The sequence below is a fragment of the Mobula hypostoma genome, chromosome 15 (assembly GCF_963921235.1).
Source record: "Mobula hypostoma chromosome 15, sMobHyp1.1, whole genome shotgun sequence".
NCBI classification, from domain to species: domain Eukaryota; kingdom Metazoa; phylum Chordata; class Chondrichthyes; order Myliobatiformes; family Myliobatidae; genus Mobula; species Mobula hypostoma.
Genome location: NC_086111.1, coordinates 11,027,627 through 11,045,821, shown reverse-complemented (window position 1 = coordinate 11,045,821; position 18,195 = coordinate 11,027,627). Strand labels below are relative to the sequence as shown.

At 40.0% G+C, this 18,195-nt stretch overlaps 1 protein-coding gene across 3 annotated transcripts in view; it reads left to right on the top strand.

Moving 5' to 3' along the window:
* usp4 (ubiquitin specific peptidase 4 (proto-oncogene)) overlaps positions 1–18,195 on the top strand; it is a 122,826-nt gene that overhangs the window by 7,060 nt on the left and 97,571 nt on the right. For all 3 annotated transcript variants that reach the window (XM_063067729.1, XM_063067728.1, XM_063067727.1), the window contains exons 2-3: positions 3,728–3,855; positions 17,000–17,130. In XM_063067729.1, the coding sequence (XP_062923799.1) occupies positions 3,816–3,855; positions 17,000–17,130 (171 nt within the window). In that variant the 5' untranslated portion in view covers positions 3,728–3,815. The remainder of the gene's footprint in view (positions 1–3,727; positions 3,856–16,999; positions 17,131–18,195) is intronic.

The following is an 18,195-nucleotide window of genomic DNA, read 5'->3' as shown; positions in this document are numbered from 1 at the left end:
CTGCTTAGTTCCCCTGAATCAGAGGAATTAGATGATGGTGTTACAGCAAACTTTCACTTCTAGTTTCGAATTTCGTAATGTGAAACAAAAGATTGGGCCAGTGTCTTCTCATCATTTCTCAGAAGTGTGCTGTCATGGAAAATCCCAGACGACTTCTGTCCAAACAGCAACTGAAAAACTGTAGTTCCAGACATGCTACACCAACAAAATGCTGGAGGAACTCAGCAGCATCTATGGAAAAGTTGATGTTTCAGCCAAAATCGTTGACTGCTTACTCTTTTTCCATAGATGCTGCTTGGCTTGCTGAGTTTCTCCAGCATTTTGTGTGTTGCTTAGATTGCTAGCAAGTGCAGATTTTCTCTTTATGGTTTATGGTTCCAGACCATTTCTGTCTGTGCATCAGTTACCTAAGAGAAAATAAAAGTCATTTCAATTTGCAATTTCTTAGCAAGCATTTATTTATGCCTTGTGTTAGTGGAATTCAAGTTCATTAGCACTACAAACCATGTGCTTCACTGTGACATATTTCTGTAAGAAAATGTGATAGTAAAAAAGATGAAAATGTTCATTCTGGGTGCTTTATAAATTTTGCACAATGCAACATAATTGTACTGACAAGATTTCTGATTTCTGGCAGTTGCCTGTTTTTCTGGGTTACAATCAATTAAAAGACCATAAGACAGGGGCAGAATTAGCTAATTTGTTCCATCAAGTCTGCTATGCCTTTCCATCATAGCCAATTTATTGTCCCTCTCAACCCCATTCTCCTGTCTTCTCCCCATAACCTGTGACCCTACTAATCAAGAACCCATCAGCCTCCGCACCCAGTGACTTGGCTACCACAGCCATCTATGTATATTTTATCATGCTGCCAATTAAATTTGGTGATTTGTTGCAATACATCACGTAGACTTATTGGTCTTTCAGGCCAGTCTTGCTTATACTCAGTACCAGTTTCTTTCTCAATGTCAGTGTTGCTTAACTATGTACACCTAAAAAGTAATTTTAAAACTTTGTGAACCAGCACACATCTTTTTAAAATTAGAATTTTTTCCAATGTTCATTTGTTTAATTTGAGTAAGAAGTCACATGTTTGCAGTTTTTATCACAATTTTCTGTTTAATTGACTACTTTTTTGTAGAAAGTATTTTGGCATTGAGCAATGCCAAATGAAGAATGCCAGGTGAAGAATTTTGCTTCATTGCGCAGTTAGCTTCCAAATTAGAAAAATATATTTTAAAAAATCAACTGTTCTGCTGTTGACTTTTCAGGCAAAGATTGATCACATGAAGTTGTTAGGACTGCATAGTTGGAAACTTCAATGCAGGGTGATGCTATGAAGAATGAGAAAAATAAATATTTGAAGGACTTGAGAAAAGTGATCTAGGTTATTACAAAGAAGTATATTTCTATTACAAAAAGCTGAGTAGTGAACTACTCAAAAAGAGTAAATGCCTTGTTACTTGCCTTCTGTTTTCTTGCTTGTTATAAGGGGCTCCATGGTCAATATTGAAAAGCTTTCTCAGTATCCATAGTCAATATTGAAAAGCTTTCTCAGTAACCAAGGCCCCAGTGCCATGCAGTTTGCAATGTTGTTACTGCTGTGGGTTGTGGGTGGACACCAAAGGAGACGTAAGGTGCTCCTTCCCTCCGCTAGCCTGCAGGTCACCCTTGGGCAAAGTGTAGTACCTGCTTAGACCACGCCCCCCCCCCCCCAACAGGGTCATGTGAAGTCACCGGAACAGGGGGTGAATGGTCGTATGAGCAACTAGTGCATATCACAAGCCCTGGTTATGTGACCATTAATGCCAAACAGACAATATCTGAAGAGTATTGACAATAGTTAGGGTCATCCATCTTGTAAAGACACTGCCCAGAAGGAAGCAATGACAAACCACTTTAGTAGGAAAATCTGCCAAGAGCAGTCATGTTGAAGACCACAATTGCCTGTGTCATAACACATGTCACATGATGCTGAGATACTGCTATTGTTAATATTTCATTTCCATCTACAGTACCTTACTGAGCTGTATCTACACAGTATTTTCTTGTATTCATTATTCCCTAATGTACCTCGAACGTTTGCTTAATGCACCTTTGCAGTTCATTTAAACTGTGTACATTAACATTTTTTTAATTCCTTCCTGGATTTGTTGTTGTCTCTGTCAAACACCTTTCAATCAGATCACTCCTCAGATTTCACTGAAAGCAGAAATAGACTCATTCTGCTTTTTCCAACATACTTGCAACTTTTTTTACTTGGGGCAGCATCCTTGTAAATCTTTTTGTATGATCTGTGGCTTTATAATGTCCGAATCAGAATTGTGTGCAAATGACCTGAACTGTTTGTTTTTTTGGGGGAAAAAACTTGGGAAGAAATGTTGGCTGCAATGCGAGAAGAACATTCTTTTCATCAAGTAGGCAAATTGAGCCAAGGTTAAATTTTCATCTGAAATGCTGCTTTCCTGAGAATGTGCAGAACTCTGGAATGGGGCTAGACACTTTATGTTTAACCTATCACTGTGAAAATTACACAGACACGAGGAAATCTGCAGATGCTGGAAATTCAAGCAACACACACAAAGAATGCTGGTGAACAGCAGGTCAGGCAGCATCCTTACATATGGATGAAGGGTCCCGGCCCAAAACGTCGACTGTACCTCTTCCTATAGATGCTGCCTGACCTGCGTTCACCAGCATTTTTTGTGTGTGTTACTGTGAAAATAATCTATTCCCATCTTGCCTCTTCAGTTAAGATTAACAATCATTAAATAATCTTTCAATGAAATTGTTAATTAACGTATTGACCTGTGAGAAACGAGTGTTGAAGAGGTTGCTGTGTTATGAGTACCGTAGTGGTATTGACAGTTGATCATGGCTACCTGTCTAGATAAGGGGACAAATGCACCAATGCTACACTTGAGTAGAGATCTGCTAGCTTATTTAATTTTTTGTCAGCAAAATTTATCTGCTCACATGTTTACAAGTAGTTGTGGTAAACCTCATATGAATGGGGCAGTTAGGGCATGTTCTGAAAGGGCTGCCAAATCCTAGAAACTGGTGAAAGGACAGAAGTATAAATGTTAACTGGATGTTCCAACTAGTGGTCCTCTTCACCTGTCATCCTCAATGCCAGCCTCACTTTTAGGAATATGAAAGTAAAGAGAAAGACACTTCGTATACAAGCATTTTCATAGTTTTGTTTGGAGTGGGTTAATTGTAAAGTCAAGGCAACAAAAGAAAAAATTGAAAAGTAATATATCGTTTTGAGGCATTACTTTTTCCCTGATCCTTACATATGGACAGAAAATGCATCACAGTTAACAATTCTATCACATTTGGAGGCAGACTTACAGGTCCTTGGGGCAAATATCTTGCATATACAAAGATTTAGGAAATGAGGATAGATAAGAGATGGGGCGGCATGATTGTGTGGTGTCATACTGGTGACCCAGGTTCAACTGTTGCTTGGGTTGGTACGTTCTCCCTGTGACTGCATGGTTTCCTCTGGGTGCTCTAGTTTCCCCCCCACCCCCCACCCCTGTATTCCAAAGATGTACTGGTTGGTCATTGTAAATTGTCCTGTAATTAGCCTGTGGTTAAATTCCTTCGTTGTTCGGCCGTGTGGCTTGAAGGGCTGTAAGAGCCTATTCTATGTTGTATCCCAATAAATAAATGAGAATAACTTCAAATCTCTCAACAACCTATGAATGTTTTGTATTTGCAGGTACCTGATAGACAGTAGGTGGTTTAAACAGTGGAAGAAATATGTGGGTTTCGACAACTGGGATACGTACAATGTCGGAGAACGTGGAATGTTTCCAGGCCCAATCGATAATTCTGGGCTTTTTGCAGGTATTACAGTCCTGTACTCCCAAGCTTTAATTTATTTGAAAATGATGGCACTTTGAACTTGTTTTGGTCTTAATTTTTTTTGATGCAAGCTTAATATATTATTCATATTAAGAGTAATGCATTGAATCCAAGACACTTTTCAATTAACACATATCTTTTGCCAATTATTTAAAGAATAATTACCCAGATTATTATGATAATTCTGTAATTTATCTCAGAATCTAAATTGCAATTGAAAAGCAGTAGCTTCTGGCATAGGTGAAGGCTGAATTAGATTCAGCTGCAATGATCCAGCATTTATAAAGTGGGATAAAAGGAATTATAAAGTTGTGTAGCCATGTTTGCATCTGATACTAAGTAGGAGGCACACTAAATGGTATGGACAGAAGTAGGAAATTGCAAAGGGGCACATTGTGATAGATCAGGGGACATTCACTTTGGATCCAAAAAAGATGTATCAGAAACTTCTCTTAATCTGGTTGGAGACTAGAAACTGCAGAGTGCAAATGGGATTTAGATATCCAAGTTTGAGCTGTCACTAAAAAGCTTGTATGCAACAATATAACAGTAATCAAAATGGTAATGAAATATGAACCTCTTTTCAAGGTAACAAATACAAAACAAAGAAAGTGATGTAGTTCATTCTCCATCTAGGTTGTGCGTTTTTTTTTGTGTGGACATTGCACCTTAGGAGAGAGATGTCGGGCTTGCCAGGTGGTAATGAAATAAGTCATCTCAGCTCCTTTTAAACAATTGTCTTATAAGGGGATTTACATAAATTTGTCTTGCATCTCCCTGAGTTTGGAAAGACAAACTATTAACTTTGTCCTTAGAGGATATTTTTTGCTGTAAAAAGATGTCTATTATGAATAGTAAAAATCTGATTTTAATGGCCATGTAAGTTTTGGAAAACTCCTGGATTGTAAAGGAAACACGAGTGCAATTCCATCAAATTATAATTATGTTTTATGTATCTGTGTCTTTACTGTTTCAAGAATAATTCTTGAAAGCTATTTGTCGAGATTTAGACATGGTTTATATAAGCAATATTCAGAAAAACAACTTTAAACTTATAGTTGTTAAATTGCCTTGGGTGAGCATTGCAGCTTGGAGAGTACTTCAGGCTGCCAAACAGATAGTAAAAGTGTAGACAATTCACAGATAGATATATGGGTTATTGCAGTAGACAATTTCCGCTTCCCCAAATTTAACCTCCTCTTAAAGGTAGCCCAACTAGAGATTCTGGTTTGTGTCTAATTTTGGGGTCTGGAGAATATAATTGTGAATAGCAAAAGTGTTAGTGGAAGAGCATCTTGGATATAGTGATGTAAGAGAATAATAATGGATCAAAAATGAAGATCCAGAATTGAGGACAATGTCATAAGTTGAATGGGAATAGCAGACAAGTGAACAAGTGGTAGACATTCAAAAGTGACATTTTGAAAGTTCAGGGCCAATTTATTTTTGTAAGGGTAAAAGGCAAGGAGAAGTCCTAGACATCAGACGATTTTGTGGGTTTGATAAAGTAAGGAAATATGGCATGTATAGGGAACTGAAAAAGTAGGAAGGTTTCAGTGGGCACTTTTAAAACAAAGTATAGAAATTGGAAAGATAGAGAGGACATGAACAACACAGATTTTAGAAAAAAAATGAAAGAAATTAAGGCAAACCCCTAAGCAATGTAGTAGAAACATAGAAAGCCTACAGCACAATACAGGCCCTTTGGCCCACAAAGTTGTGCCAAACATGTTCCTACATTAGAAACTACTAGGGTTACTCATACCCCTCTATTTTTCTAAGCTCCATGTACATATCAAAAAGTCTCTTAAAAGACCCTATCATATCCGCCTCCACCACCATTGCCAGCAGCCCATTCCATGCACTCACCACTCTCTGTGTAAAAAAAAAATTACCCCTGACATCTCCTCTGTACCTACTCCCAAGCACGTTAAACCTGTGCCCTCTTGTGGCAACCATTTCAGCCCTGGGAAAAAGCCTCTGACTATCCACATGTTCAATGCCTGTCATCATCTTATATACCTCTATCAGGTCACCTCTCATCCTCCATCGCTCCAAGGAGAAAAGGCCAAATTCACTCAACCTGTTTTCATAAGGCATACTGCCCAATCCAGGCAACATCCTCTGCACCCTTTCTATGGTTGCCACATCCTTCCTGTAGTGAGGCAACCAAAACTGAGCACAATACTCCAAGTGGGGTCTGAGCAGGGTCCTATATAGCTGCAACATTACCTCTTTGCTCTTAAATTCAATTCCACCATTGATGAAGGCCAATACACCATATACCTTCTTGGCCACAGAGTCAGCCTGTGCAGCTGCTTTGAGCATCCTATGGACTCGGACCCCAAGATCCCTCTGATCCTCCACACTGCCAAGAGTCTGACCATTAATACTATATTCTGCCATCATGTTTATCCTACCAAAATGAACCACTTTACACTTATCTGGGTTGAACTCCATCTTCAACTTCTCAGCCTAGTTTTGCATCCTATCAATGTCCCGCTGTAACCGCTGACAGCCCTCCACACTATCCACAACACCCCTAACCTTTGTGTCATCAGCAAACTTCCTAACCCATCCCTCCACTTCCTCATCCAGGTCATTTATAAAACTCACGAAGAGTAAGGGTCCCAGAATGGATCCCTGAGGGACACTGACCTCCATGCAGAATATGACCCGTCTACAACTACTCTTTGCCTTCTGTGGGCAAGCCAGTTCTGGATGCGCAAAGCAATGTCCCCTTGGATCCTATGCCTCCTTACTTCCTCAATAAGCCTTGCATGGGGTACCTTATCAAATGCCTTGCTGAAGTCCATCTACTGCTCTTCCTTCATCAATGTGTTTAGTCACATCGTCAAAAACTTCAATCAGGCTCATAAGGCACAACCTGCCCTTGACAAAGCCACGCTGACTATTCCTGATCATATTATGCCTCTCCAAATGTTCATAAATCCTGCCTCTCAGGATCTTTTCCAACAACTTACCAACCACTGAAGTAAGACTCACTGGTCTATAATTTCCTGGGCTATCTCTACTCCCTTTCTTGAAAAAGGGAACAACCTCCACAACCCTCCAATTCTCCAGAACTTCTCCCGTCCTCATTGATGATGCCAAGATCATTGCCAAAGGCTCAGCTATCTCCTCCTTCGCCTCCCACAGTAGCCTGGGTACATCTCATCCGGTCCCGGTGACTTATCCGACTTGTATCGAGAGCAAGAGGAAAATAGAACCCAGCAATGCAATTGATCTGAACTACATGAACTTCAATGAGGTCCCGCTAGGGAGACTGGGTCAAAAAGTTAGAGCCTATAGTTTCTAGAGCAAATTGGATCAAACTTTGGTTTGATAATAGGAGAGAGAGCTTGATGTGTGGGGGGGTGGGGGGGAGGTTGCTTTTACAACTGTAAGCCTGTGTACCACAGTGATTGGTTTAGGGTCTTTTACTGTTTATCATAAACATTCAGTATTCATATCCAAAATGTTAATGTTTGATTATTAAGTTTGCAGGTGACATGGTTCCTTCACTGAGCTGGCTTGCTATTTACTGCAGGGTGTGATGTTGATGAGTCGGTAAGATGGGCAGAGCAATGTCAGGTAGAATTTAATCCTGATAAGTGTGAGGTGAAATCCTTTGAGCGGACTAATGAGGATATGACACAATGAATGGTATGACCTTACAATCCTTTGGAAACATGGGACCAAACCAAAAGTCCCTGAAGGTAGCACCATGTGTAGATAAGGTGATACAGGATACTTGACTTCATTAAGCAGGGTATAGAAAGTCAAAACAACATTATTAAGTGTTAACTAGACTGGAGTACTGTGTACAGTTCTAATTGCAATATTGATTAGCAGGATATTGCCTGGAATGAAGATTCCAATCATCAGAGAATGTAAAAGTTTCCTTGAGGTAGAGGTAGTTGAAGGGGATTTTTGATTGCGCTGTACCAAATTGAAGGGCACGGATAGGGCAGATAATGAGAAACCCCATAGCGAAAGTTTTGAAAATCAGAACACCTAGGAGGTTTTGAGGGGATCCGAGGAATAGTTAACCCATAGTGAGGTTGGAATCTGGACTATAGTGCCTAAATGGGAGGGTAGAGGCAAAATTCTAACATTTAAGGTGAACATTTGAATTGTAAAGGCCTATAAATTGAAGGGCCAAGGGCTGGAAAGTAAGATTGGTGTAGGGTGCATGGATGTGGTGGGCTAAAACAGCGGTCTCCAACCACTGGACCGCGAGGAAACGATATGATTTGGTGATATGAATCAGCTGCACCTTTCCTCATTCCCTGCCGCGCCCACTGTTGAGTCATTACGCATGCGAGGTCATTACCTGCGTGTCATCTGTGTCAGCGCAGGAAGGAGATCAACTCCTTAAGCTCGCAAATGACAGCGGGCTGAAAAGTACGTTTCACATAACATCTCTGCTGGTATTCTGGATCTAAGTCAAGGCTAAATATCCTCAGCTAGCCACGGAAAGCACTGAAAGCATTGCTTCCATTTCCAACGTATCTCTGCAATGAATGCAACAAAAACTAAATTGCGGAATAGACTGGACATAAGGAACCCCCTTCGAGTATCGTTGTCTCCCATCACCCCTCGATGGGTCCGTCTTGTTGCAGGAAAACAAGCCCAGGGCTCCCACTGATTCAGCGATATTGGTGTGTTGCAATGATTTTATATGTTCATACGGGGAAAATATGTGCTGTGTGTTTAATATCCGAACGTCACTTAAAATGTTATGATGCTATTGACTTATAAGTGACTTATATAACCATATAACAATTACAGCACGGAAACAGGCGATCTCGACCCTTCTAGTCCATGACGAACGCTACTCTCACCTCGTCCCACCGACCTGCACTCAGCCCACAACCCTCCATTCCTTTCCTGTCCACATACCTATCCAATTTTTTCTTTAAATGATAATATCGAACCTGCTTCTGCCACTTCTACTGGAAGTTCGTTCAACACTTACTTCAAGCTCCCCTGTCCTCCCCTGATAATTGACTTATCACTATATTCATGTGAGGAAAATATGCGCTGTGTGTTTAATATTAAATTCATTAGATAAACCCTTTTAGGAACGAAATTGAGTGTATTAGCCACTTATCACCTATATTCTGGTCGTGATTAATACCCGCCCCCGAACAGAATCGCCAAAAACAATTTGCAGAAAAAAATCAGCAGGTACACGCATGTGCAAGGCTTCATGGTCATTGTAGTCTTTCTCTGGGTAAACACAACGTATTTGACTGCTACTCTTGTCCGTTGGCAACCCTACTACCCTCCACCCCCGGGGTTGGCTGGTCCGCAAGAATATTGTCAATATTAAACCGGTCCGCAGTGCAAAAAAGATTGGGGACCCCTGGGCTAAAAGGCCTGTTTCTGTGATATATGATATTTTGTTTTTTCTTGTATTCTTTTTCATGAGAATATTGGCAGATTGTACATGGTTCATAAAAATGATCCAAAAATAAAATTGTTGGAAATTTTCAATGCTGAATTTTGAAGCAGACTTACCATAGAAACTACAGCACAGAAACAGGCCTTTTGGCCCTTCTTGGCTGTGCCGAACCATTTTCTGCCTAGTCCCACTGACCTGCACAAGGACCATATCCCTCTATACACCTCCCATCCATGTATCTGTCCAATTTATTCTTAAATTTTAAAAAAAGAACCCGCATTTACCACCTCAACTGGCAGCTCATTCCATAGTCCCACCACTCTCTGTGTGAAGAAGCCCCCACTAATGTTCCCTTTAAACTTTTCCCCCCTCACCCTTAACCCATGTCCTCTGGTTTTTTTCTCCCCTTGCCTCAGTGGAAAAAGCCTACTTGCATTCACTCTATCTATACCCGTCATAATTTTATATACCTCTATCAAATCTCCCCTCATTCTTCTACGCTCCAGGGAATAAAGTCCTAATCTATTCAACCTTTCTCTGTAACTGAGTTTCTCAAGTCCCGGCAACATCCTTGTAAACTTTCTCTGCACTCTTTCAACCTTATTTATATCCTTCCTGTAATTTGGTGACCAAAACTGAACACAATACTGCAGATTCAGCCTTATACAACCTCATCATAACATTCCAGCTCTTATACTCAATACTTCGATTAATAAAGGCCAATGTACCAAAAGCTACGACCCTATCTACCTATGATGCCACTTTTAGGGAATTTTGTATCTGTATTCACCCTCACTTTTAAATGAAATATTAATAATTGCTATTTTTTCTGTTTAAAGTTGGTTGGACTTGTTCTCACTTCAGTCACAATTGTGACTTCCTTCTAGAGATTTAAAATTGGTATTTGTTTTAGCTGCTTTAAAATATTTGTTGGAAGGAATTAATCCTCATCAATAAACACAGAACCAACATTTGCAGGATCATACTAGACATCCTTTCTAAAATAGAACTGCTGAACAGACTTCTTGGCTGAAAGCACTCCTAGAACATCAAGAGATCAGATTAATGTGTGCTGAGTCTATTACATGGTTGGCTGCTGTTGATAGCCATCTCAGTGGTTCAGAATAGATATAGTTGCTACCCATGAAATCTGTTTGTTTCAACTCTGTGTGCCAGCTGTAATGGTTGACCAGGACTGAGCCCTTCACCACCTTTTTATTTTGAAGAAAAGTTGTTTTTTTTTCTAATTTGAAGACACGTAAATCAGATTCAACAGAAGTGGATGATTGACGAGATGTAACTAAGTTTCCTATGGTATTTCGCAGCCTATTAAGCCAATTACAAAGCTAGAAATGTAATTTGTGAGGAGAAGGCAAAGAAGCTGTAAGGGGATAGGCAGAGGGTATTGAAGTGGAAAATGCAAGAAATTGCGCTCTAGTTTTTTTTTAAAAGGTACATTTTAAAATAGAGTTGAAGGATATTGCAGTTTTGAGACAGCCTGATGGACTTAGTACAGTACAGTGGAGAAATCCCAATGGCTGAATGTCCTTACTCATATTTTCTACATTCTAATATATTAAATTTGACAAAATGTACATTGGAGTTATTGTGCAGTTAAATAGCCAATCTAGATTTGCTAAATGTTTCAAGAATTTGTTTAATAACATGCATTATACTGAATTAGTCAGAGGGATATTCTGATTCTATGTATTGAGTAGATAATGCTTAATTTGTAATTGTTTCCATGTAGCACATGCACAAACTTCACCTCTCCCCAAATGAATCAGCCCTTTGTCACAACTAAGAACCAATTAGCATAGTCATAGCACTTAATCTCATTGATTAGATTTTTGAGAATGCCTTATTTACTGCTGCCAAACATATTCTGGAATTCAATAAAAAAATACTGCAGTATGTTTGCCAGTTTTCCATGGCCACCTTTGTCTTTATATCTCTGAAGGATCACCATCCTGATTAATTAGTCTGACCCTGCTATTGCCATCCAGTGATCACATGTACCAAACCTTTATTTGTGTCGGGAGCAGCTGTGAATCCTCATCATATCATACCCATTCTGAACAACAAAAGACTTCTACGACTGCAACTTGTACAGAATGCTGAAGGAACTTAGCAGGTCAGGCAACATCTATGGAAATTAATAAACAGTCAATATCTCAGACTGAGGCACTTCAGGGCTTAATGAAGGGTCTTAGCTCAAAAGATCAACTATCTACTTTGCTCCACTAAACCTGCAAGAGTTCTGATTAACCATAAGACATGGAAGCAGAATCAGGCCATTCAGCCTATTGGGTCTGCTTTACCATTCATCATGGCTGATCCATTTCTCTCTCAAACCCATTCTCCTGCCTTCTTGTAACCTTTCACACCTTGACTAATCAAGAACCTATCAACCGCCGCCATAAATATACCCGGTGATCTGATCTGACCAGCTTCCCTGATTGGTCCTACCAAAGTGCAACACCTCACACTTGTCTGTATTAAATTCCATCTGCCACTTTTTTTATCCCATTGTTCCATTTGCTCTAGATCCAGCTCGCAAACTCTGATAGTCTTCCTTGCTGTTCACTGCACCCCCAATTTCGGTGGCATCTATAAATTTGCTGATCCAGTCAACCATATTATCATCCACATCATTGATGAAGATGACGAACAATAACAGACCCAGCACTGATCCCTGCGGCACTCTGCTAGTCAAAGTCCTCCAGTCAGTGAGGCAACCATCTTCTCCCACAAAGCCACTATCTATTCTAATTTACTACCTCATCTCGAATGCCAAGTGAGTGACCAATATTCCATGCAGGATCTTGTTAAATGTTTTGCTAAAGTTTACGTAGGTGACATTTACTGTTTTGTCTTCATCAACTTTCCTAGTGACCTCTTTGGGAAAACTCTACAAGATTGGTTAGACACAACCTACTATGCACAATGCCATGTTGACTATCCCTAATCAGTACCTGTCTATCCAAATACTCATGTATCCAGTCCCTTAGAATACTTTTCCCCCTACTGATGTCAGGCTCACCGGTCAATAATTTCTTGATTTACTTCTAGAACCTTTCTTATAAAGTGGAATGGCATTGTAGCGATCCTCCAATTCTCTGGTATCTCAACTGTCACTAAGGATGATTTAAATATCTCTGCTCAGGCCCCTGTAATTTCTGCACTTACTCCCACAGGGTTTGAGGACGCACCTTGTCAAGCCCTGGGAATTAGCCTCAAGACAGCAAACACCTCTTCTAATCTGTATAGGGTCCTTGATCTCACTACTGCTGTGCCTCACTTCTATAGACTGTGTCCATTTCCTGAGTAAATATTCAGGGGCAAAAAATCCATTTAAGATCTACCCATCTCATTTGGCTCCACACACAGATTACCATTCTGATCTTCGAGGATCAATTTTGTACTTTACAATCTTTTTGCTCTTAACATGCCATAATCAGGATTCTCCTTCACTTTGTCTAAGGCAACCTCATGCCTTCTTATAGCCCTTCTGATCTCTTAAATGTTCTCTTGCATTTTTTATACTCCATATGTACGTCATTTGTTCATACCAGCTATACAACCTCCTTTTATTTTCTGAACAAAGGCCTCTCCATGTCTCTTAAAAACCAAAGTTCCCCAAATGTGTTATCCTTACCTTTTATTCTGACAAGCAAATGTGAGTTTTTTACGCTCAAAATTTTACTTTTGAAGGCCAAGTACCAAGTACACCTTTGCCAGAAAACAGCCTGTTCCAATCCACACTTGCTAGATCCTTTCTGGTACTGTCAAAATTTTCCAATTTAGAATCTCAACCTGCGGACCAGACCTACCAAATAATGCATTATGATTACTAGGTGCAAAGTGTTCCCCTACACAATCTCCTGTCACTTGCCCTGTCTCATACCTTAATAGCAGGTCAAGTATCGCACACTCTTTCGTTGGAACTTTTTAAGTACAGATTAAGGAGCCTTTCCTAAACACATTTGACAAACTATCCCTTCTAGTCCTTTTACGGTATGGGATTCCCAGTCAATATATGGAAAGTTAAAATCACCTAATATGACAACCTTGTGTTTCTTATGTCTGTGATCTTTCTACAAATTTGTTCCTCTAAATCCTGCAGGCTGATGGGTGGTCTATGATATTGCCCCATTAACATTTGCCTCACTAGATGAGCTCTGCAGTCTTTGTCCTGACTGAACACTGCTGTGACATTTTCCCTGGCTAGTAATGCCACCCCTCCCCCTTTAATCCCTCCCGCTCTATCATGTCTAAAACAATGGAACCCTGGAATACTGAGATGAAAGTCCTGCTCTTCCTGCAACCAAGTCTCACTAGTGGTTACAATATCATAATTCCATGTGTTGATCCATGCCCTGAGTCTATCTGCCTTTCCAACAATACCTCCTGCATTGAAGTTTACACAGCTCGGAACATTAGTTGCACCATGCTTAAACTTTTGATTCCTGACTTTGAGGTCTTAACAGCTGTCTCCACAACCTCTCCACTATCTCTTCTGGCACTCTGATTCCCATTCCCCTGTAAGTCTGCTATAAACTTCACCCATGCAGCATGAACAAACCTTCCCGCTAGAGTATAAGTCCTCCTCCAGTTCAAGTGCAAACTGTCACTTCTGTACAGGTCTCACATTTGCTGGAAGCTTTTATGTTGACTCTGACTTCCCTTGTCAGTGCAGTTGCATCATCCTGCCTTTAGACTACTACTACTTTGGGATGTATTTATCCTGCGTCTTCTGAATTGCTTCCAGAAATTCCAGACATTGCTGCTCTACCATCATCCACGCTAGTGTCTCCTTCCAATCAACTTTGGATAGCTCCTTTCTCATGCCTCTGTAATTCCTCTTATTCTCCTAAAATACTGATACATCTGACTTTAGTTTTCCCCTTTCAAATTACAGAGTGAATTCTGGCACATTATGATCATTGCCTCCTTAGGGTTGCTTTCTGCAACACCCAGTTCAGAATAGCTGATCCCCTAATTGGCCCAGCAACAAGCGGCTCTAAAAAGTCAGCACATAAGCATTCTACAAATTCTCTTTCTTGGGTTCCAGCATCAACCTGATTTTCCCAATCTACTTGCATATTGAAATTCCCCTCAGCTATCATAACATTGCTCTTTTGACATGCCTTTTCTGTCTCTCATTGTAATTTGTAATCCACATCCTGGCCACTGTTCTGACTCCTATCAGGGTCTTTTTTATCCATGTGGTTTCTAACTCTACCCAAAAGGATTCTACATCATCCAATCCTATGTTACCACTTTCTAAGGATTTTATTTTATATATTTTTAACAACCGGACCAAAATGCCCCTTACTTGCCTGCTTGTCTATTTGCCTGTCCTTTCAATACCAAGGTCTGTTGTCCTTGGACGTTAAGCTCCCAACTATAATCTGCTTGCAGTCACGATTCGGTGATGCCCAGCAGTCACACATGCCAGTCAGTATCTGTGCTACAAGCTCATCTACATTATTCTGTACACTGAGCATTCACAAATAACACCTTCAGTCCTGTTTCAGTCACCTTTTTTGATTTTGTCCTCCTTTTACACTGCAACTTGTCCCACTTACTGCAATTTTGCCCTATCATCTGCCTGTCAGTCTTACTGCACATTACCTCTGTTTGTAAATTAACAGCCCTATCACTTTGATTCCCCCCCCCCGCCAAATTTGTTTAAACCCTCCCCAAAAGTTCTTGCAAACCTGCCCACAAGGATATTGATCCTCCTGGAACTCATCCCTTTGGTACAGATCATACCTTTCCCCAGAAGCGATCCCAATGGTTCAGAAATCTGAAATCCTGTCCCTGGACCAGCTTCTGAGCGACGCACTCATCTGCCAAATCCGCGCGCCAGTGATTGCTACCCTGGAGATCTGCTTTTCAGCTTTCTGCATAGCTCCTCAAGTTCTCTGTTCAGGATCTCCTTGCTTTTCCTATCTATGGCGTTGGTACCATATGTACAACTGGCTGCTCGCCTTTCCCCTGTAGGATGCTATGGACCTGATCCAAGATATCTGGCCTTGATTCATGGGAGACAATGTATATTCTGAGTGTCTATGGCATCCCCAGACTCTCGGGTCATCTGTTCTAGCTATGGATTCCCTTCTTGCCCCCTCCCTCAGAGCCATTGTGCCAGAGACCTGGTTCACCTTATTTTTATTTACCCTTGCTAATGAATTTCAAGTGTGCCACTGAAAAAAGCCAAAATCACGCAAAAGCTTTTTAAAAAATATCTTTCTCCACCGGACCTACATGAAGCCTCTTCTGCTGATTCGACTACAACTGTGCCGCCAGAAAAGTACTGCCAATAATTTTTGTTTTGCCCAAGGTTTTCAGCATCTGCAGGATCTCAGGTGTTTACTTATCTTTGAGAAAATATGTCCATGTTCCTCAAAGTTCAAAATAAGCAGGAAATGTTTGCTGCTAAGGAAGGTTCTACCAGTTATTAAATACAAGGGTTCACATACTTTTTTAAGCCTGGAATGTGAATGATTAAACTATAAACACATGCTAGTGTATTATTAGTTCAGGCAGATAGCGTTTGTCTATTATTGTGACAGGTGAAGATCAGACCACATTTTATAAGTAATTAAAACAGAAAACCAGATAATTGCAGAAGGTTCATGAACTTTTTCTTGCAATGTCGTATGTCATCAAATACTACCCTGAGATTCATTTTCTTGCAGACATTCAGAGTAAATACAAAGAAACATAATAGAATTAGATTAAATTATAAGGACATGCAGTCCTCTTTTATTGTCATTTAGTAATGCATGCATTAAGAAATGATACAATGTTCTTCCAGAATGATATCACGAAAACACGTGACAAAACGACTTAAAAACTAACAAAAACCACATAATTATAACATATAGTTACAACAGTGCAAAGCAATACCGTAATTTGATAAGAACAGACCATGGCACGGTAAAGTCTCAAAGTCTCTTGAAAGTCCCATCATCTCACGCAGACGGTAAACCTCTAGTGCCGCCAACTTGCCGATGCAGCATACTGGAAGCATCCGACCACAATCTGACTCCGAGTCCGTCCGAAAACTCCAAACCTCTGACCAACTCTCCGAGCACCGAGCACAATCTCTGCCAAGCGCTTCGACCCCGGCCCCGGCAATAGGCAAAGCTGAGGATTTGGGGTCTTCGTCTCTAGAGATTCTGGATCGCACAGTAGCAGCGGCAGTGAAGCAGGCATTTCAGGAAGTTACTCCAAGTGTTCCTCCATGCTTCCCACGGCTATCTCCATCAAATCCGGATTGTGCACGGCCCCCTAGTTACACATACGATATTCATTCGGAGCGGCCGCGCACGCTGTGTCGCACCTCCCTCCTTCGGGAATCGATGAGAGTCAGTGAGAAACTGTACACAGCAAAGATTGTCAAACAACCAATGTGCATTGTGCAAACCCAAAAAGATTTAAAAAAATAATAATAAGTAATCATTGACAACAAGATTTGTTAAGTCCCTGAAAGTGAATCTATAGTTTACGTAATCAGTTCACTGTTTGGGTGAGTGAAGTTATTCACAATGATTCAAGAGGCTGATGTAAAACTGCATCCAAGATGCTCTTTAACTGTGTTAACTGATATTTATGTGTTCATATTTATTTAAACTTTGAACTGTAATTTGAGTTTCTAATGTTGCAATATCTTAAATTGTAGTCTTTTATTAATCTTTTGTGCAGAAGTAGAATCTCAGGTCCTGAAGGAACATTTGATTGATGAATTAGATTATGTCTTAGTTCCCACTGAAGCTTGGAACAAGTTCGTCACTTGGTACGGTTGCATTGAGGGTCAGGAACCCATTGTACGAAAGGTAAGACTATATTAAAATGAATTTTGAGTTATTTGAATATTTGTACTTCATTTTACACAGTTAATTTTGAGTTCATTATGATGTTCATTTATATTGTAAAGTAGAAAGCAGGCAGCAAGCTAATGTTTAGAAGCAAAATTCGTTCAAGGAAAGCTAAACTGTTCATCTCTTAAAATGCTGGCAAGGCTGCAATTCATTTCCGTGGTTGTTCTGAGGTCTTTCTATACCAGCCTGTACATTACATATTATTTTTGTTGAATAAGACTGGGTCACATTTACTCGAACAGGAAACTAGTTTGATTTTATAGCAGTCACAGATTTTCAAATTATTCTGAAAATGCCAGGATTCAATCTCTTAGGATCTTAATTGGTAGTCCACTACTAATATCGGTACACAATTTTTTGTATATATATTGGGAACATAGCAACCATTTAAACTGAAGCTAATATTTTCTGCACATAGTTTTTCATACCCAGGAAATCCATGCATTACCTTCCCTGCTTTGTGGCATTTTTAAATGGTGCAACAAAAATGGCAAATACTGGAATGCAGGCTATCTTTCATTTGTAGAAAGAGAAATGGAATTAATATATCAAAACTGCAACTGAAAATTAACTTCCCTGTTTTCCAGTTTTAACCTGAAACAATTTTTCACTCTTCAAAGTTCACAGTACGTTTATTATCAAAGTATGTACACCATATACAACCTTGAGATTCATCATCTTTCAAGTAGCTACAAAACAAAGAAACACAATAGAATTCTCAAAAAATCTGACACCACGAAGTCAAACATCCATTGTGCGAAAAAGAAAGAACAAATTGTACAAACAATCAATCTGCAGAATATGAACCACAGAGTCTCCAAAAATAAGTCCACAGCTACGGAAGCGTTGACTGCACTTCTTCCTAGAGATGCTGCCTGGCCTGCTGCGTTCACCAGCAACTTTGATGTGTGTTCCTTAGTAGACTTGTTAGTTGTCTGTGAAATGTCACTGTGTCTCATTGGGTGTCATCTTCTTCAGAGACTCTTACTGATTTAGACTTTTCAACACTTCTACATTTAT